The sequence below is a fragment of the Eulemur rufifrons genome, chromosome 7 (assembly GCF_041146395.1).
Source record: "Eulemur rufifrons isolate Redbay chromosome 7, OSU_ERuf_1, whole genome shotgun sequence".
Taxonomy (NCBI): domain Eukaryota; kingdom Metazoa; phylum Chordata; class Mammalia; order Primates; family Lemuridae; genus Eulemur; species Eulemur rufifrons.
In genome coordinates this window covers 190712680-190734246 of record NC_090989.1, presented here as the reverse complement: position 1 = coordinate 190734246, position 21567 = coordinate 190712680, and the positions used below count along the sequence as shown (strand labels likewise).

Here is a 21567-nt window from a genome sequence, read left to right as displayed (position 1 = left end):
CTTTGTGACAATTTCCATATACAATTTCTTCCCACAGTAATTTCTGCCCTTTCTCAATAATTCTCTATAGCAGGCTCTTAAAATAAGAGCTGGAGTTTTGTTTTCAGGGGTGTCAGGGGTGTGTACTTAAGATCTGACTCCTGCTTCAATTGGAAAAGCTCATCTTTTATCTGTATTGTATACTGGAGCTTAGATTCAGAGTAAGATTTCATTTGGAAAAATATTTGCTGCTAGGAAACAGGTCTGAAGAACAATTACATAGCCTAAAACCCATACTTGACTATTTTTGTGCATTTTGTAGATAAATTAAGAATGGGACATTAAGAGTAATGTAAAGTAACATAAATTCAACTGACCCAGTGGCAGAATACCTTCTACAACATTCCTATCTATGCTTAGTTACCTCATGAGTCACAATTTGGTTGATATCACAGTCTACATACATAATCTTGGGGAAAAAACTTCCTAAGTTGACATTTAGGATATATGAGAAATATTTCATGTACAGAAAAGCATTTGAATCAGGCCTACAAAGAGGAATATAACATGAAAAGAAACTTGGATAGAATAAAGGCCAAAAGGCAGAGGTGAGGGGAACGAGTGGCAAGCCCATCAGTTTTGCAGGGAAGACCATAATGGGACATGAGACGAGGAAGAATAGGAGGGAAGAAATCAACAGGACTACTCTGGGTAGAAGGACGGAAGGAGGCAGGAGGGTCTGTCTGGTGGTAGTAAAGGAGAGGTATAGGAGAGAGAGGGAAAGACAGGGAGACAGAACAGGGAAAGCTGCATGAACAAAAAACCCAAAAAGATGAAAAAGTGACACTTGGTAAAAGAGGGAAAACAAGGGAAAATAAATTTTAAACATTGCTGAATTCTAGGGCTTAACTCTATTCAGTTTGGCAATTTACTATTTTATTATACTAATACTCTTGATAATCACCTTTTCAGTTCTCTCTCTCCTTTACACAAGCAAAAAAAAAAAAAAAAAGTCCTAAGACTATTCCTTCCCTGTCTTCTAACAGCAGGATAATCTTATCTAGTGGGACCAGCAATTCTTGGGCTTTCTAGTCTCAAGATAACTTTATACTCTTGCAAATTATAGAGAATCCCAAACAGCTTTTGTTTATGGGGGATATATATATACACAGATATTTGCCAAAAAGAAATTAAAACTAAAAAATTTTTAAAATATCTATTAATTCATTTTAAATAACAAAAATCCATTGTGTTAACATAAAGAACATTTTAATGAAAAAATATACATTTTTCTGAAATAAAAAGAAAATTTTAATAAGAGCTCACTGTTTTACTTTTCTTTTTTTAATTAAAAAATATTTTTTAGAGATGAGGTCTCGCTCTATCACCTAGGTTGGAGTACAGTGGCATGATCATAGCTCACTGACTGCAGACTCAACTTCCTGGGCTCAAGTCATACTCCTACCTCAGCCACCCAAGCATTATAGCTTGCATTACAGGTGTTTTTACATTTTTACAAATATTTTAAATTGCATTTGTTGCAATATGTTATTTGGTTGACATATATGAAGAAAATCAAGTCTCTCAAAGATACATAGTTGGAAAAGAGTATTTTAATAGCCTGTTCAACTGTGTATATTCCTTCTTTGATACCATAATAAAACTCCATAATGTAGAGTTTAATTGCAATGTGGAAACTGAAACTGTCATTAACTGTTAATATTATTACATTACAATTCACTGATCTGTCTTGCACTTTGAATGGATCTTTTATAAATACCAAGTTTTTAACATCATACATTTGTTATATCAAAAATATTCATTCACTGAGTCATGCAGATCTTCCAAATGTTGACCTATCTTGTTACATAATATTAAAATATCACATTTGTTAATACCACCGTGATCTCATCAGTAAGTACCAGGATGTTGTTAGGCCTAACGTAGTACATAATAGTTTTCCAAGTATGAATAGCCATAATTTCTCAGTTGACTCTTCAAACTCAGTTGCATGGGTGCTTTAACTCAAGGCAACCACCAGTATGCAACAGAACTGCTTTATGTGTACTTCCCATACCATCACAAAATAGTAAAACAATGTTCACTTGAGGGTCAAGATTTAATAAAATTAATACAATTTACTTCTTTATCAAGGAAATTCTTATGTGAAACCACCATGTTTGTGATGATACACTGCCTTGATGTGTGATAAGATGCCAACAGTTTTACCCACCACTGATTTTGCACTATCTGTGCAAATGTCAACAAAGGGAAAAAGGCAAACAACATCTTGGTATTAACAGATTAATAGGCAAGTAACATCTTTTCATAATAGAGTTTTAATCTCACAGACCATCTGAAAGGGTCTCTGGGCCTCTCCCCCAAGATCCATGGACGACACTTCAGGTCCCTTGGGTACTCAGTTATTATTTTGAGTATCCATTACTGGATTCTAACTTTTCAGCATCCAAGCATCTCACAAATTAGGACTGCCATTCACATGGGCACCTCTACTGTGAAAACCTTTCAGAAACTGTTTCATCTTCCCACATTCAAGAAACATGGAAAACTTTTTAAAAATGTACATTAGTACCCAGACCCCTAATTTTTATTCTAAAAACTACAAAATGTTGTATTTAAATGGTATTAAATACAAAAGCCATGGCTTTAACTTTCTTTAAAAGACATAAAAAATGGTAAAATGATAAATAGGCCTAAGGGTTCATCAGAAGAGAGTTTAAGGAGTATATATTAGAAGAACAAAAAAGAATTTATGATAGCATAAAACTCTATACAGAACAATCACATAGCTAATATATCTTTAAAAAAAATCAGCACCACCCTCTTTCTGCATTAAAACATCCCTACACCAAAGTGTTACTTCCCATCAACATAACTGCACTGAATACTCTATTTTATTTTTTCTATATTAGCACCATAGTTTGAGAATAAAAACTAATGTCCTAGAATGAGTTAAGATTTTTTTGGGGGGGGGATAAAGAATTTAAAAAATAAAAAACAAAAAACTAAACAAACAAAAAACTAATGTCCTGACGCAAACTCCATCCAGTAAGTAGGTTTTTTTCTTAAATTGTCATGTTACATAAATCTTAAGAACACCTCCCCCCCCCAAAAAAAATAAGTCTAAATTGAGTCTTCAAATATAGAAAGCAGCCATGGAACAAAATTTTCATTTTGGCTGTAGCACTATTTAGTATATCCAAATTTCTCAAAAGGAATATAATATTTTCTCAATTCATCAGATTCCATTGGATTTCCTTAGTTTCTTAACTTCTGAAATTAACTAGACTCCAGTCTCTGGCTATAGAAAAGAACTTAGAAAAGAACAATATATCACAAGTAAGGAAAATTCTCCTTTTACAGAATTACTGACATACATTCTTACATCTGATGATACAGATCTCCACAGTGATCTGTATTTCAAGGAAGAAGAAAGAAAAGAATATTGTTTTCTTGGGGGAAGTCATCTTGGGGAAAAGAGGGTAAATTAGCAATAAGGAAAGTTTTTAGAAGAAAAATCAAACAGAATAAGGCAGGCTGTGAAAAAAAGTCAGTCCCAAGTAGACTAAAAAATTTAAAACAAAACAAAATAAAAACAAGACCAATAATCATCCAAACTTATTTTCTGGGAGTTGAGCCCAACCCCTGTCCCAATTGCAAGACCTTGATGCAGTGGTCCCTGTAATAAAAGTAGTAATAACTAAAAAAAGAAAAAAACCCTAATTTTCTTTGCTAGGGCTTTAACCACATATTTTCATTTAATTTACATCATCATAATATGACTATCTGATAAAGTATGAAGCCCACATTTTATAAATGGGCAAACCAAGGCATTCAAAGCCTTGATAAAGCAATTTGCCCAAAGACACAGCCAGAATTCAAACCTGGGTTTTCAGATTCCAAATATGATACTCATTCCATTACATATATGGAGTCTTTTAAAATCGGTCCCACTAGAACACTCATAACCTGCCCCATTTACATATCCAAAACCAGAAAAATCAGGGAAATTGTTGCCAAAATACTAATAATCAGCAAAATTCGGTCAATTAGAAAGTGAATGAGGAAATTGGAAAAGAGAACTGGTGCCACCAACACCACCAGCAAATAGTGGAGCATTGTTCAAAGCAATCTTAGAAAAATAACATGTAACATAAACATTTTGTGGCACTGAAGATGTCCTTCTAACACAGAGGCAAATGATGCCTCAAGCAGAGAATAACAGCACCTGTGAGCTCTTCTCAAAAGTTCAGCTAACCAAGAGAAAAACTGAAATCAGGAATTCAGAACTGCAAGCAGCAAAGTTAACATATTGGTGATGAGTACCTAACCCATCCATTTAGCATTAACTAGCATAAATCAGGTTGTGACGGATGTAAAGGAGAGAAAGGAAAGAAAATTGTGAGAGGGCTAATATTGATTCTCCCCTCTAAAGAATTATGTTATAAATTGAAAAATAATCAAGATATAAAACTTGTTTTTCCTCTACCTTATAAAATCTTTTAAGAACTAATATCCCTTATAATGAAGATTTAACTAAAGTTCATAAATTCCTTCACTTTTGTTGTTTTTTCCTCTTAATTTATGTAAAATTGATTTTTAAAAATCACACACACACAACTAAGTGATGGATATCCTAAAAGCCCTGACTTCACCACTACACAATTTATGCATGTAACAAAATTACACTTGTATCCAGTAAAAATATAAATAAATGAATGAAACATTTAAAAAAACCCACAATTATATGATGATATCATTTTCTAGAATTGTTTCTTTCTAGATACCTGCCTTGAGACAGAGTCTCAATCTATTGCCCAGACTAGGGTACAACAGCATCATCAAAGTCACTGCAACCTCAAGCTTCTGGGCTCAAGCAATCCTCCTGCCCTCAGCCTCCCAGAGCAGTTAGAACTACAGGCACATGCTACCACCATGCCCACCTAATTTTTCTATTTTAGATAGAGATAGGGTCTCACTATGTTGCTCAAGCTGGTCTTGAACTTGTAGCCTCAAGTGATCCTCTCAAAGTAACAGGATTAAAGGCATGAATCACCGCACCCAGCCGATATCTGCCCTTCTATCTGCTCACAGATAAACATCAGCATAAATGTCTGGAGTAATACCACTTAATATTAATTGGTGAGATTTGAGGAAAACTTTTTTCTTTCTCTGCTCTTTATTTTCACTACATCAATTGTTTATGATTTTTTAAAAATCATTATTCAAAATAAAAAAATAAAATCTCTCCCTATTGGGCAACAAAGCCAAGTTTTAAAAGTTCTGCTGTTATCATTAATTTGGAACATTATTTCCTAATATTTTCTCCAGTGACAATGCGAAGAAAAGTATTCTTATTCCAATTAAAACACTTCATCAATTCCTTTTTAGACTATTCATATAGCAAGAAGTTATTTCTTACCTTCTGAGCACACAAAACACCAGCTAACATTAACATGCTCATGATTTCGGCAACCCCGCCTAGGGGTAAAGTGATTAGGACAGATGATACTATTAGATGCAAGGATCTTTGACCCAGCAGCCAGGCAAAAGTCATTGGCGTGGTATGCCACAGGGCAGCGGACACAGCGCATGAGGCGACCTAAATATATAAGAAGCAGGAAAACAAGAGGAGAGCAAAAGAAAAACAAAGAGATTATATAAAAACAATGTGAGTTAATCAAGTCTATTTGCTAGCATTCAGAAAATATCATAAATAGAAGGGACACTAGGATGATTGATGGATTTTTGTTTTTTCTTAAAGAGATGGGGTCTTGCTGTCACCCAGGCTGGAGTGCAATGATGTGATCATAGCTCACTGTCTGTAACCTCAAACCCCTGGCCTCAAGCGATCCTCCCATCTCCATCTCCCAAAGCCACGGCACCCTGCCAGATGATGGATTTTAAATGCCCAATTTGCCACAAAAGCTGAGACAGGAGTTACGCAGTAAGTCTATGAAAGGAATCAGATCCTGGAATTGTCAATGAGCCTTTTTTTTTTTTTTTTTTTTTTAAGACAGAGTCTCGCTCTGTTGCTGGGGCTAGAGTGCAGTGGTATTATCATAACTCACTGCAACCTCAAACTCCTGGTTCAAGCAACTCTCCTGCCTCAGCCTTCCGAGTAGCTGGGACTACAGGGGCATGCCACCACCACGCCCAGCTAATTTTTCTATTTTTTGTAGGGACAGGGTCTCACTCTTGCTCAGGCTGGTCTCCTGGCCTCAAGCGATCCTCCAGCCTCCCAGCTCGGCCTCCGAGAGTGCTAGGATTACAGGCGTGAGCCACAGTGCCCAGCCCAGCCTACCTTATTAAGGAAAGCCCAACCCAAACCGCTGCCCTGACTCCTACGAAAAGCCCAGACTAAATGTGAGGGAGGCGACAGGACACTAATGCCTGCCTAGTATTCTGTGATTGTTAAAGCATCTCAGGTCAGTTCACCTACTGCCCATTCCTGATGAAATACATTCCCTGAAATACTTCACCAACTCAAAATGATTCCCAAACCACCTAAATGCAATCTGTAACAGCAATTATAAAGGAGAAGGTAGCTGATAAACTGCAAATATTTTTTCTTTTTTAAAGACACAGGGCACTGTATTGCCTAAACTGAACTTGAACTCAAACTCCTAGGATCAAGCAATCCTCCCCCTTTAGTCTCACGAGTAGCTGACTAGAGGCAGGTGCCACCATGCCCAGCAAAACCCCATTTTGAGCCAGCAATTTAAATTACTATACTCAGGACTGATGAGACTTATAGGGCCAGGAAGTCATTTTACAAAAGGTACTGCCAATCTGATTAAAAGAAAAGTCAAAATAAAATAATTGGCCAGGTGTGGTGGCTATGTGCCTATACTCTCAACCACTTGGGAGGCTGAGGCAGGAGGATCATCTGAGCAAAGGAGTTTGAGGCTGCTGTGAGCTATGATCACACCACTGGTACTCTAGCCCAGGCAACAGATATTTTTTGGAGGTTCTATCTTAAAAAAAAAAAAAAAAAAAAAAAAAAAAGACAAAAAAGAAAAGAGAAGTCAACACTGCTTAATTTTGCACACTCAAATCCTCTGTGGGAAAAGTTGGAACTCTTTTGGCACACAAGCATTTACTACTAGAGACACAGTATTTGGCTTTTAGAAAAATCAGTAAGAGACCTACTATTACTAAATAGAAAGAAAAGACTTTTACTTTTATTTATTTATTTATTTTTACTAATAAGAAGTGTTAAAGCTTCAGTTTACCTATAAACATAGACAGTTTTGGAAAACCCAGCTCTCAACCTAACTGTGAAGCAGAAGTAAGTTTCTAAAACAGGAGTTTCCATTGAAAAAATTAAAACAGGCTGGGCACAGTGGCTCGCACCTGTAATTCCAGCACTTAGGGAGGCTGAGGCAGGAGGATCACTTGAGGCCAGGAGTTTCAGACCAGCCCGGACAACACAGCGAGAACCTGTCTCTACAAAAAATTTTTAAAAAATTAATTGGGCGTGGTGGTGCGTGCACATAGTCCCTGCTACCTGGGAGGCTGGGGTTAGAGGTCTGAGGTTGCGGTGAACTATGATGATGCAAGTGTGCTACGGTCTAGCCCAGGTAATAGACCCTGTTTCCAAATAAACAAAACCCCTAATTCTGCCCTGGTATGCATTTCCAAATGATACCACATCTGTCAACCAGAGATATAAGGACCCACAGGGGAAGAATACACTTTGGCCTTCTAATCATACAGAGGAAGAGAACATGCAGCAGAACCCCTTTGCAAACCAAATCTTGGCCAGGTGTGGTGGCTCACACCTATAATCCTAGCACTCAAGGAGGCCAAGGCGGGAGGATCACTTGAGGTCAGGAGTTCAAGACCAGCCTCAGTAAGACTGAGACCCCGCCTCAACTAAAAATAGAAAGAAATTAGCTGGGCAACTAAAAAAAATAGAAAAAATTAGCCAGGTATGTTGGCGCATGCCGGAAATCCCAGCTACTCGGGAGGCTCAGGCAGGAGGATCCCTTGAGCCCAGGAGTTTGAGGTTGCTGTGAGTTATGAGGATGCCATGGCACTCTAGCCTGGGCAACAGAGCGAGACTCTCTCTCAACAAAAAGCAAAACAAAACAAACAAACAAAAAAAAACAACCCAAATCTCTAATTCCAAATATTTAATACTATCCCTTAACACCAGGGCTCCATAGAACACAATGTGGTGGCTGCTAAACTAGTCCATTACTCCCTCTCCTCTTCCACATATAATGCTGGCATTCTCTCTAACTGACAAAAACTAAAAAGAGGCCATGAAGAGACATACCAGATTGCATTTGAAAATATCTGTTGCCAATGAAACTGAGGTACTACAATTAGATTGGTCTACAGGAGAAATTCATACCTTTTGATGCAGAAACACTGGCTGGATTAGCAGCATGGCAGGTTATACAGATGTGGAGGGAGCACCGGAAGCCCTTGTTTTGCATGACCGTGGGTGGGTACTTCTGGACACACTCTTCATGGTAAAACTTTCCACACAAGGGCAGAAGGCACCTTTTGACATCTTCCCCACTCTGTTTACATACAAAACAGGTATGGATTCCTGAAAAACCAAAAGAAGGTAACAAATTAATACTAATTCAAGAATCTACACAATGCTAAACTATTAGGTGAAACTTAGTGGAAAACTTTATAATGGACTGATCAGGCTTACAACATCTGAACCCACTACTGAACTGCTCAATATCACATAAAAATAAACAATCTGACAATATATGCTTGCTGATGTGATACAACAGGAAGTACAATTGTCTTTGAGGCATCCTTGCGCAAAGAAAAAAACTGACACTAAATCTAATCCAGTCTCTAGATCTATACACAGGTTTACAGGAAATATGGAGGATGGAGGAACAAGTTAAAGGGACACGTCAAGGATGCAACCAAATAAATCTGGAATGTGGAAAATTTAACAGGAGAAATGACCATTGCTTCAACAAACAAATGGCATTTAAAAATATGGTGAGCAGGGCAGTACTGTTATATAATAAGAGAAATTGAAAAGACATATTAAAAAATACAGTACAGGGACTTTAGTGGGATCCTGATTCAAAACACTGTAAAAAGATATCTTTGAGACAAATGAGAACATGTAAAAATTTACTGGCTGGTAGATGACATATAAAAGTTGCTGCATATTCTCTTCTTACACATTGGATGTATTTTTAAAAACTGTATCTGCGGCCGGGCGCGGTGGCTCACGCCTGTAATCCTAGCACTCTGGGAGGCCGAGGTGGGCGGATCGTTTGAGCTCAGGAGTTCGAGACCAGCCTGAGCAAGAGCGAGACCCCATCTCTACTAAAAATAGAAAGAAATTATACAGACAGCTAAATATATATATAGAAAAAATTAGCCGGGCATGGTGGCACATGCCTGTAGTCCCAGCTAGTCGGGAGGCTGAGACAGGAGGATCCCTTGAGCTCAGGAGTTTGAGGTTGCTGTGAGCTAGGCTGACGCCACGGCACTCACTCTAGCCTGGGCAAAAGAGTGAGACTCTGTCTCAAAAAAAAAAAAAAAAAAAAACTGTATCTGCAAGAAAAACTTTTGAAACATATAGGGAAAATGAGGCCGAAAGTTGGTAAGTACTGAAACCAAGTGATGAATATATAGAGATTCTTCACATTGTTCTTTCTACCACTGTGTATGTCTGAAGATTTCTGTGATAAAAAGTTAAAAAAGAAGTATTCCACCTCTCTCTGAGATGCAATACAATGTATGGAAAAGAGCCTAGACTTAAGAGGCAAACAGATCTGAAGCGGAATCCTGCTGCAGGCACTTGCTGAGAATAGGAGCTCATTCAAATTACCCATCTCATCTACAAACACTGAGATCACCCAGCTAACAACAATTTTAGGAAAAATATTAAAATATGTGTTTGTAAAGAAAGAAATTCAGCCTGATACTGAATAACTGGGAGTCATTATTAAACTGGAACAATCTAAATAATGATATGGTCACCCTATTTCAGGAAAACAGAGTGAGGCACAAGCAATAAAAAATGACTACAATTTCTTACTCTCTTCATTTTTACTGAAACTGGAAAAAATTTTCCTACTCTAAAAAATATTAACTTCTCTGCCAGGAGTGGTGGCTCACACCTATAATCCTAACACTCTGGGAGGCCAAGGGAGGAGGACTGCTTGAGCTCAGGAGTTCGAGACCAGCCTAAGCAAGAGCAAGACCCCATCTTTACTAAAAATAGAAAAAATTAGCCAGGCATCGTGGTGCTCGCCTGTAGTCCCAGCTACTTGGTAGGCTCAGACAGGAGGATCCCTTGACCCAGGAGTCTGAGGTTGCTGTGGGTGAGGCTGACACTGATGAACTCTAGCCTGGGCGTCAGAGAGAGACTCAGTCTCAAAAATACACAAATGAATGAATGAATAAATAAAAAGACTCAGAGAGTGAGAGAGTGGGTGGGTCAGGAAAAAATATATATATAATAGTGTCTCTGGCTGGGCACGGTGGTTCACGCCTGTAATCCTAGCACTCTGGGAGGCTGAGGTGGGAAGATTGCTTGAGGTCAGGAGTTCGAGACCAGCCTGAGCAAGAGCGAGATCCCGTCTCTACTAAAAATAAAAAGAAATGATCTGGATAGCTAAAAATATATGTAGAAAAAAATTAGCCAGGCATGGTGGCGCATGCCTGTAGTCCCAGCTACTCGGAGGCTAAGGCAGAAGGACCGCTTGAACCCAAGAGTTTGAGGTTGCTGTAAGCTAGGCTGACGCCACGGCACTCTAACCTGGGCAAGAGAGTGAGACTCTGTCTCAGAAAAAAAAAAAAAAAATAGTGTCTCTATACTTCATGTCATATGCAAAAATTAACTGAAAATAGATCATAGACCTAAATGTGAAACCTAAAACTATAAAATTCTCAGAAGAAAAATCTTTGTAAGACTGGGTTTAAACAAGATTTCTTATATATGACACCAAAGCATAGTCCATAAAAAGAACAAATTTATAAACCAGACTTTATCAAAATTAAAAACTTCTGCTCTTTCAAAAATACCAGTAAAAAAACCGAGGCCAGGCATAGTGGCTCACATCTGTAATCCTAGCAGTTTGGGAGGCTGAGGCGGGAGGACTACTTGAGGCCAGGATCGAGGCCAGGATCAAGACCAGCCTAAGCAACACAGTGAGACCCTGTCACTACCACAAAAAAAAGGAAAAAAAAAAAAAATTAGCCAGGTGGGAAGTTGAGGCAGGAGCATCAGGCTGAGCAAGACAGTGAGACCCTGTCTAAAAAGAAAAGAAAGAAAGATAATGAAAAAACAAGCCATAGATTGGGAGAATATTTTTTAAGGTTTCTATCTGATAAAGGACTTGTATCCAGAATATATAAAGAACTTGTAAAATTCAACAATATGAAAATAACCCACTTTTACAAAAAGATTTTGACAGATACTTCATCAAAGCACATGAAAAGATGTTCAACATCATCAGTCATTAGGGAAATGCAAATAAAAACCACAATGAGATATCACAACTGCAGTTAAGATGCAGTGGCTCACGCCTGTAATCCCAGCACCCTGGGAGGCTGAGGTGGGAGGATCGCTTGAGGTCAGGAGTTGAGATCAACCTGAGCAAGAGCGAGACCCCCGTCTCTACTAAAAACAGAAAAATTAGCTGGGTGTCGTGTCGTGTGCCTGTAATCCCAGCTACTCAGGAGGCTGAGGCAAGAGAATCGCTTCAGCCCAGGAGTTTGAGGTTGCTGTGAGCTAGGCTGACGCCATGGCACTCTAGCCAGGTGACACAGCAAGACTCCAGCTCAAAAAAAAAAAAAACACCCCACAATGAGATACCACTACCTACCTATCAAGTGACTAAAATTTAAAAGACGAATACCAAGTGTTGGCAAAGATGTGAAAGAATTAGAACTCTCATACATTGTTAGTGGGAATGTAAAATGGCACAACTAATTTGGAAAACAACTTGGCAGTTTCTAAAAAAAGTCAAACATATACCTATCATATGATTTAGCCATTCTACTCGTTAGGTATTTACCCAAATGAAAAGAAAATGTGTTCAAACAAAGACTAGAATGTTCTCAGCAGCTTTATTTATAATAGCCTGAACTGGAAAGACCCCAAATGCCCACCAATAGTTTGGATCAACAAACTGCAGTAAATTTATGCAATGGAATACTACTGAGCAATAAAAAGAAATAAACTATCAATATCGCAATAATATTGTTGAATCTCAAAATAATTATTCTAAGTGATGGTTTCACAGGTGTATGCACATATACATATCAAAACATAACAAACTGTATACTTGAAATACAGCCAATTAACCTCAATAGAGCTGTTTTAAGAAAGAGAATAAACTATTGATACACACAATATAGATGAGTCTCAAAAACATTACACTCAGCCAGACACAAAAGATTATATACTGCTTTACTTCATTTACATGAAACTCTAAAAATGATAAATCTAATCAGTTGTGACAGAAACCAGATCATTGGTTGCCTGCAGTTGGAAATGGGGATTGTCTAGTATTGATCATGACAGAACACTGTGGAGTGACAGAAAAGTTCAAAACCTTCATTATGGGCCGGGCGCGGTGGCTCACGCCTGTAATCCTAGCACTCTGGGAGGCCGAGGCGGGTGGATCGCTCGAGGTCAGGAGTTCGAGACCAGCCTGAGCAAGAGCGAGACCCCGTCTCTACTAAAAATAGAAAGAAATTATATGGACAACTAAAATATATATATACAAAAAATTGGCCGGGCATGGTGGTGCATGCCTGTAGTCCCAGCTACTCGGGAGGCTGAGGCAGTAGGATCGCTTAAGCCCAGGAGTTTGAGGTTGCTGTGAGCTAGACTGACGCCACGGCACTCACTCTAGCCCGGGCAACAGAGCGAGACTCTGTCTCAAAAAAAAAAAAAAACCTTCATTATGATTGTGGTTACTTGGGTGAATACATATTATCAAAACCTATCAATGCATATGCTTAAAATGGGTGCATTTTACAGTGGGCAAATTATCAACAATAAAATTGATTCTTTTAACACATTGACTGCCACAATAGAAAAAAAAATTTTTCCTCAGGGCCACATATTTTATTAAAACAAAATGATCTTTCATAAGGTGTTATTTTTTATTGTTTTCTGTGCATGTGTTACAGAATGCAACGCAATCCACATTTTTAGGATTAAATTGTCAATATTAGTTGTAACAATAAGAAAATCACAACAAGTTAAGATTTTCACAAACCAAACTACAGGGTTTTGCTTCATGAGGCCCCAGGTTCAAAACTAGCCTGAGTTAAATACAACACACATGGCAGTCAATGTGTTAAAAACTGCTTTACCTTAGATAAACCTGTTCACAGGGCATTACATCATAATAAAGATAATAAGACAAAACTGAATTATTAGTACAAAAAAAAAGGCAAGAAGACTTTTCTAGGATTAGGATAACGGAAATACTAATATACCTAAAAAAATTTTTTCTAAATTTCATTTTCAGGGCTGCACGGCACTATTTCCCATAAAGATCGAAAGCCCAGCTAAGGGAAGGTGAAATAAACCCAGATCTCATCTTCCAACTTTTGATCCCAAGTTGCTGAAAGTAGCTGTAAGAAAATAAAATAACTGTCCGAACCAATAGGGGCCTCAATCTGACACAGCTATCTATTTATAGTCATTACCACCTCATTCCCCACCCTAAAGCTATACTCTACCATTCAAGTTAGAAACAACTACCATTCCCATCATTCTCACCAAGCCAAGAAAAAACTGCTTTAGCTCCTGTCTTCTCCCTCACAACTCCATAGTAAATTCTCATCTTGTTACCACCTTTTCATCTCTTCAAAAGTATCCTCTCCCGTCTCCAAGACTATACTCCACCATTATTCCCTCTCCTTTGGCAGAAATGTGTTTCTCTACACTGGTTCTTTTTTTTTTTTTTTTTTTTTTTGAGGCAGAGTCCTGCTCTGTCACCCTGGCTAGAGTGCCGTGGCATCAGCCTAGCTCACAGTAACTTCAAACTCCTGGGCTCAAGCAATCCTACTGCTTCAGCCTCCCGAGTAGCTGGGACTACAGGCATGCGGCCCCAGGCCCGGCTAATTTTTTCTATAAATTTTTGGTTGTCCAGCTAATTTCTTTCTATTTTTAGTAGAGACGGAGTCTCGCTCTTGCTCAGCCTGGTCTCGAACTCCTGAGCTCAAACGATCCACCCACCTCGGCCTCCCAGAGTGCTAGGATTACAGGCGTGAGCCACCACGCTCAGCCTACAATGGTTCTTAACTTCCATCCTACGAACACTCAATATATGATCTTCCTATTGACCCTATAATAATCCTCTCTCTTTAGCTACTGCCCTTTCTGCTGAAGTCAAACTTTTTAAAGAATTAATGTACACTGCTATCCATTCACCCTTCAATCTAGTTTACTGCAGCATCCTCTGGCGAAAAGTGAAGCATTTTCTCATTGCCAAACACAAAGGCCTCTTTTCATTCCAGAACCTCCTCAGTATTTTTGCCACATCTGTCCCTACTGATTACACCCCGCGCTCCCACGGCTTGACAGATATTGACTAGGTCCTCCTTGCCTTCCGGTTAACTCCTCAGAAGAGGGTTATCCCCACGTAGTGTCATTGACTCTCTTCTCACTCCACTGATGCGTCTCTTTGGGCAACATTATCCACACCCATTGCTTCAATGACTTATGAGCGTAAAATCTATAGTTTCAGCCCTGATTTCTTCATTGCATAAATGCTGTAACATCTACATATCATGCTTTAAAAAAAGAACACAGCACAGCTTATGAGGTGCCTTACAGGCTGGTCTGGACTGACTGTTCCTATTTTCTGACCCAATCTGTAAGTTATAACTTTCCAAAGAATTTTCTTTTTCTGTAAACATTTTTATTAATGTTTGATGCACACACAGTAAAGCGCACACATCCTAAGCATATAATGCCTGAATAATCATGAAGTAAACACACTCATGTAATCACTAGCCAACTTAAAAAATATAAAACATCACCAGTAACACAGAAGCCCTCCTAGTCATGACCGATGCCTCTTAACTAAAATATCTTAGACTCTAAATACACTGGCCTATACTCCCTATTTTCCAAATATTTCATATGCTTTCATTATTGGAACTTATACCCTTCCCCTTCTCACAACAATTTCTATTTCTCTCTTAAAACCAAACCAGGTATCTTCCTCTGTGGCACTAGCTCATCTCTGCTCACACTGCACTCGGGATGTATCTCCAATATAATACATTTTGTACTGTATTATGGTATCCAGATATTATTCACATGGCAGCTTTCTTGAGGGTTAGGGTAACAAAGCACCATTTCTGTGTCTATAGTAACTAGCCCAATGTTGCTATAAAACAGCTTAGCCAATCAATGAGTTTTTTTCTAGAAAGACTTAAAAGTCAAGCATTCCTTGGAAGAAGACTTTTTCTTTTATCTGCTTTACCTGTGCGACATTCATTGCAGATAAATTTTCCTCTTGGCATCTCAGTTAATCCAAGGCACTCCAGGTGGAAAGCCCCACAGCATTGAGCCTCACATAACAGCAGCTCACCCACTTTCTCACAGTTCTGTTAAGAGAAAGAACACAGATCTGCCTGTAGAAAAAGGGTTTTTTAAAATCTCACGTGGAAGGCTCTTGTGAGAGGAAAGATTAAAAACTGGGTTGGGCGCGGTGGCTCACACCTGTAATCCTAGCACTTTGAGAGGTCAAGGTGGGAGGATCACTTGAGGCCAGGAATTCAAGACCAGCCTGAGCAAGAGCGAGACCCTGTCTTTACAAAAAAGAAGAAAAACTATCCCAGTGTGGTGGTGCATGTCTGTAGTCCCAGCTACTCGGGAGGCTGAGAAAGGAGGATTCCTCAAGGCCAGGAAGTTCGAGGTTGCTGTGAGCCATGATGATGCCACTGTACTCTAGCCAGGGTGACAGAGTAAGACTCTGTCTTGAGAGGAGAGGAGAGGAGAGGAGAGGAGAGGGGAGGGGAGGGGAGGGGAGGGGAGAGGAGAGGAGAAGAGAAAGGTAGTTTTACCAGAAACAGAAACAAGAAATCCCACCACTCACTGAACTAATATTTAATTATTACCTCCTCTATGCCAGGCACCACAAGGTCCTTGGTTCTTGTGGTTTTTATATTCTAGGGATAGAAGACACAACTAAACAATTAAACAAAAAGGAGAGATGTCAGACAATCATAAGTACTAGGCAGAGAATTCAAATAGCAACTTTGGATCGGGATACTAGAGATGGCCTCTCAGACTGGGTTCTGAGGTAAGCTCTCAGTGACAAGGCAGCCACATGAAGATGTGAAGGCAAGGCCAGGAAAGCAACAAGTACGGAAAGTCCACTGATAGAAAAAAACCTATGTTTGCCTGTTTTTCAATGTTTGAGAATCACAAGAAAAGCCAGTGTCACTGGACTAAAGTAACCAAACATTAGAAGTGGCAGAAAATGAGGTGAGAAAGAGGCAGGTCCCTGTAGTTGCAGATACTTTTCTAACTGCAAAGGTGTACCATTGGAGAGCTTTGCCAAAAGAAGGCTAAAATCAGGTTTTCATTTTTAAAAAGATCCCCCTGACTACTACATGGAAAATGAAAGGGTAGAAAGTGAGAACAGAGCAAAGAGACAAACCAGGAGGACAGTGCAGTGGTTCAAGCAAGAGATACTGGCCAGCTCAGCGTAGGTCGTAACAGTCCCAAAGAGACCAAGGTCTCAACAGCCCTTTGAGACACATCTAGAACCATCTGAGAAAGATCACCTTTCTAAGATGATCTTCATCTAAGACGGGGCATCACTTAAGACAGAGGCTTAGGAATAATGATGTGCATCCTTTCTTTTCTTTTTTAATTTTTTTTCACTCTTTGCAGAACTCAGTCTAAGTATATGCATCTGTCGCTATGAAAACATTATAAGATTTATGAAAATTTGGCAAAATTCCAATACGCATTACTTTTTATCACTCTACCACCCTGACTTGAATTAGCAGAAAAATACTAAAAGTTTTTGAAGCCCTTACACTTACTATGTAAGGCAAGAAAGGGGAAAGGTCACTAAGCAAGTTCTATCTTCAAGAACTCGAGAAATAGAATAGGTCTTGGTCACTTAAAAACATCAAAGTTGAAATTTAAAAAAGCTTTAGCAAGAAAGGCCAGAGAGGCAGCCCAAAATTGAGAGGGGACCCCAGGGCCTTAATCTACCCATAGTATGAGCTATTCTCAAATATTAGACTCTTTATTATCCACTATTCACACATAAAAATTGAAAAATGCCATAAATGTTATATATTTATCTTTGTATATTCAGAGTGCCAATGATTTAAGTGTTCACATACAGTAAACAAATTTACATTTATCACTTAAATAGGAAAATTTCAATTATAATATAAATTGAAGAATAAATTTCTGAAATTAATTAAATGTTATTGACAACGCTTTAATTGCGATGGCCATATAATTTACCTTTCAAACTGGGACACTTGATAGTGAAAGGACATGCTATTAATAAATTGTGCCAGGACAAGAGATTGACACAAAGACTGATCCAAATAAGCCAGGACCACAGGGTCAACCAACCTTTAACCTTTCTTTGGAAAAAAATGCTTGTAAAATATATTCACACTCTACTTGTCTCACTTACTACAAAATGAGCATACCTGTCTTTGAGTATTAACACTGGGAGCTGGTCGAAATATGAACAATTCTTTACAAAAAAAAGTGAAAATGAAAAGTCAAGAAACTGGGATAAAATTATATAGGCCGCAATAACATCTTCTGGGACTGGGCTAATTTTTTTAGTTGTTTCAATTAAAAAAGAATAAAAACAACTAACATCCCCAAGTTTTTATAGGCCAAATTTTAAGAATTTACATAGGTAAATCAAGACCATAAAAAGGGAACATATCCAAAGCATTCATTCAATTGACTCTACTCCCAAAGTCAGATGAAGGTTCTCTAATAAAGTGGAATCACATTTCTCAGAAAGACAATACAACACAATGTGAAAGCCAGACTGCAGAGGTGTGAATCCAGGCCTCACCGTGTGATATAAGCAATCTATTTAGCCTCTCTGTAATTCAGTTTCCTCATCTGCAAAATGGGGACGATAATAGAACTCTACCTTATGAGATTGCTATGATGACTAAATGATATAATATTCATGAAATGCTTGGAACAATACCTGACACATAGTAAATACTGTATAAATACTTACTAAATAAATTTAAAAATATAGGTGATAGATTTTCTAAAGTCACCACTTTATTTTTTTTTCTCATTTCATTTTATTTTATGCAGCTACATGTTCTGGATAAAGTCACCACTTTAAAGCAAAATAACAAAAGAAGACCAAAAAAATCTCAAAGCTAAAATCACCCTTAGAAGCCCAAAAATACCGACAACACGAGAAGCACAGAATTATGTTTGAGTAAGCAACCAGATTCACAACTCCCATCTCAGACCTGTTTCAGGGCATATACTCATTCATGAGCTATGAGGGCAGGTGGTTCATCAACACTAAGCTATTTGTCTTCCTTGTTTTTTTTCGTGGGGAGAGAAAAGAGTTAAATCTTTAAAGGAAGTGACTTCGTTGGAATCATCCAAAATCATTTTTAATCTAACCATGATAAGGTCATCAAGACATGGAGAGGACCTCTTTTAAAAGATAAACATGCAATGAAAACACAAGTGGGCTGACATCCTCTACCTGGCAAACATTCTCCTTGAGTGCAGCTCCTCCACCACGTTCACCCTGCATTTTTTTAGAGGCAGGCATCCCATGGTCTTGTTCTACACCCTCCTCAATAGTCTCCTTGGGGCTTCCAGTCGTCCTGTGTGTCATTAGTTCTCCCTTGCAGAGAAAAAATAATGTCCGAAATCTGTATTATTGATGTCTCCTCCATCTGACCCCCTCCCTCTGAGCTGCTATTTGTCTAGCCATTAAGCACTTACAGATGTTCAGCCAATCACGCGGGCGGACTGCATGCAATGTTAGTTCTAACCCTGCTGTGATTGGGCGGGTAGTGGGCGCCTCATGCCCTGCCACTAACTGCTCTGAGGCTGTTCCACTGGAACTTTTTGAGCTGTTCCATTTTAAGGTTTCACTAAGGGAGAGAAAACATTCTTAAGTTTATTTGATTATTTATTTGTCCTTCCAAGATCAGTGTTTCCTAAATAATGCCCACCTTGGGCATTCTATTCAAATTGTCCTGGAAAGAAACATTCTGCATCATAACGTGTGATGCTGACCTAACTTACACTAATTCTCTTTTAACCTGAATTGGAAAGTCAGAGAAAGCATCAATGATTGCACTGATGCTCTGCAAGGAAATCTATCTTTGTTTCCTGAAAGCCAATGTTTACAAACATTATCCAAAAATTAAGCAGATGATGATCTCAAGAAACAGGCAAATGAAATTTTCCCCCTAATAGCAGCAGTCTCAACATTTAAAGGGCAATATTCAAGTTCATTCAGACCATATGGTTATTTGATACTGTGCTCTCTGGTTTTAGAACAAGTTTACTTAATGATGAAATAGTTATATATCTCATCTGACACTTAGTGATCTTTTAAAAAGGCCATACCCACAGTTCAGTATGTGTTTTGACTTATTTTTACTAGGATTAGGCTCTCCTTTTTCTCCAAGATAACTTACAGTAATTAGCCATTTCAATAGAATACTATCTTAAGTAAACTCAAGGGAAAGGGGGAACGTGGCCTCTACGGTGAAAAGTAGCTTATCTTTGGAAGGTCAAAAGACCAAGAACTGAGTAGTACCTCTGAGCGTGGAGTCTCTTTTGATGAGTCGTCATTTTTCGCTTTTTTACACTGCACCTTGGCTGTAGTATGTCTCTGACGTTTTCGCTTCCTTGGTTTATCAAATATCTTGGTAGTGCCTGTGACAGGAAAACAGATGTTACCTGCTGGCTAACCACAGACATCCAAGAACTTCTATGCGCAAATAAAGGGACCTCATAGAATTATGAAATGTTAGAGTAAAAACCAACTTTAAAACTCATTTAACTCTCCAGCTGTGTAGATTAGGAAAATATCAGAAAAAAGAAAGGGGACTTACCCATGACTACATAACTAGTTGGAGGAATGACTACATAAATATAAATTGTGCCTTGTATACATTAAAGAGTAAAGCAATGTCAATTTAAATGACTAAAATGACACACATTCTAGTTCCTCAAACAACTTAAATATCCTACAGATGAAGAAGGAATGCATTTACTAGTCAGGAAAAAATACCAATCCCTAATTCCAAGATTAGAGACAAAAAGACACATCACTGGGAGGCTGAGGCAGGAGGATTGCTTGAGGCCAGGAGTTCAAGACCAGACCAACCTGGGCAATAGTGAGACCTCATCTCAAAACAAACAACCAACCAACCAAAAAAAAAAAAAAACACACACTTTTTGACAAAAATTAAAAGGGCATGGTGGTGCACACCTGTAGTCCCAGTTTCTTGGAAAGCTGAGGTTGGTGGTTTGCTTAAGCCCAGGAGTTTGAGGTGGTAACAAACTATGATACCCCGCTGTATTCCAGCTTGGGTGACAGAGTGAGATCCTGTCTCTACAATAAAAATTTTTTAAATTAAAAAAAAAAAGACATATCACTATGTGATGTAAGGATTAAGATGAAGAATTGAAATATAAAAGATCTGGCTTATAGAAGGGGAGGAAGACATCCCCTAAGACATCCAGTGGTTTAAAGGATATTCATGTACCGGTGGTATATCACTGAATATCCAATAACATAAAATGAATGCACTGTCTCATGTGGCATATTAAGAACAAAAAATTCTAGTCCGCCAACCCCATTTTCCATTTACCACATTTCAACTCTTTGTTACAGAAACACCAAGAGAAATCTAAAGTGGTATTTCATAAAATATTCCAGGATATTTACACTAGGTGTCAATATATGAAGGCTGAAGTTCAGAAGACTGCTTCAGTGATCTCTTTTTTGACTGCCCAATTGAGATGGAGAAACTCTGCTATCAAAGTTGCTCACAGCCTATTACTAAAGGTTCAGCCCTGTGGAGCTGGAAAAACATAGACAAAATTTACAAAAGATAAAGTTTACATTGTAGGTTTTACAAAGAACTGAAATATAAAAATACGGGAAAAGAGCTTATATTATTTTGAAAGTGGTTTATTTTAAAAGCCAGCAAACAAATTGACCAACCTATGGGATTTTAACTGCCAACAGTTAACGCATTGCTACAAAACATTAGAAAATTTAATAATCATGGGTCACATGACAATTAGTGTACATCTTAAGGCCACATGAAATATAACCTTCCCGTGATACTCTTTACTAACAGACCACATCTGGTGCAGTGTACTGAAATCTGGGATAATATGTCAATAACAACATAAAAGAATAAATGGCACTGGCAAATGAATGAACAAAGTGGTCGACAGAACTGGCATGGAGAAAATCTGGGATGGATAACAAGACAGACAGTACAGTGGCAGTTAATTTGTCCAAGGCTGTATATATGTCCCTGACCCTGTACCTTGATCATTTTCATGTTTCTTCTATAAATCAGGGATAATAT

General features: G+C 38.4%; 1 protein-coding gene across 12 annotated transcripts in view; it reads right to left on the bottom strand.

Moving 5' to 3' along the window:
- Nucleotides 1-21567, bottom strand: part of NSD1 (nuclear receptor binding SET domain protein 1) — a 159719-nt gene that overhangs the window by 28186 nt on the left and 109966 nt on the right. For 11 of the 12 annotated variants that reach the window (XM_069476169.1, XM_069476173.1, XM_069476180.1 and 8 more), the window contains 5 exons: nt 19776-19894; nt 18705-18848; nt 15453-15576; nt 8363-8563; nt 5423-5602 (listed from right to left, as the gene is read on the bottom strand). In XM_069476169.1, coding sequence (XP_069332270.1) covers nt 5423-5602; nt 8363-8563; nt 15453-15576; nt 18705-18848; nt 19776-19894 — 768 coding nt within the window. Of the gene's footprint in view, nt 1-5422; nt 5603-7356; nt 7450-8362; nt 8564-15452; nt 15577-18704; nt 18849-19775; nt 19895-21567 lie in introns of all 12 variants that reach the window. The other variant, XM_069476174.1, reaches the window with a different exon arrangement.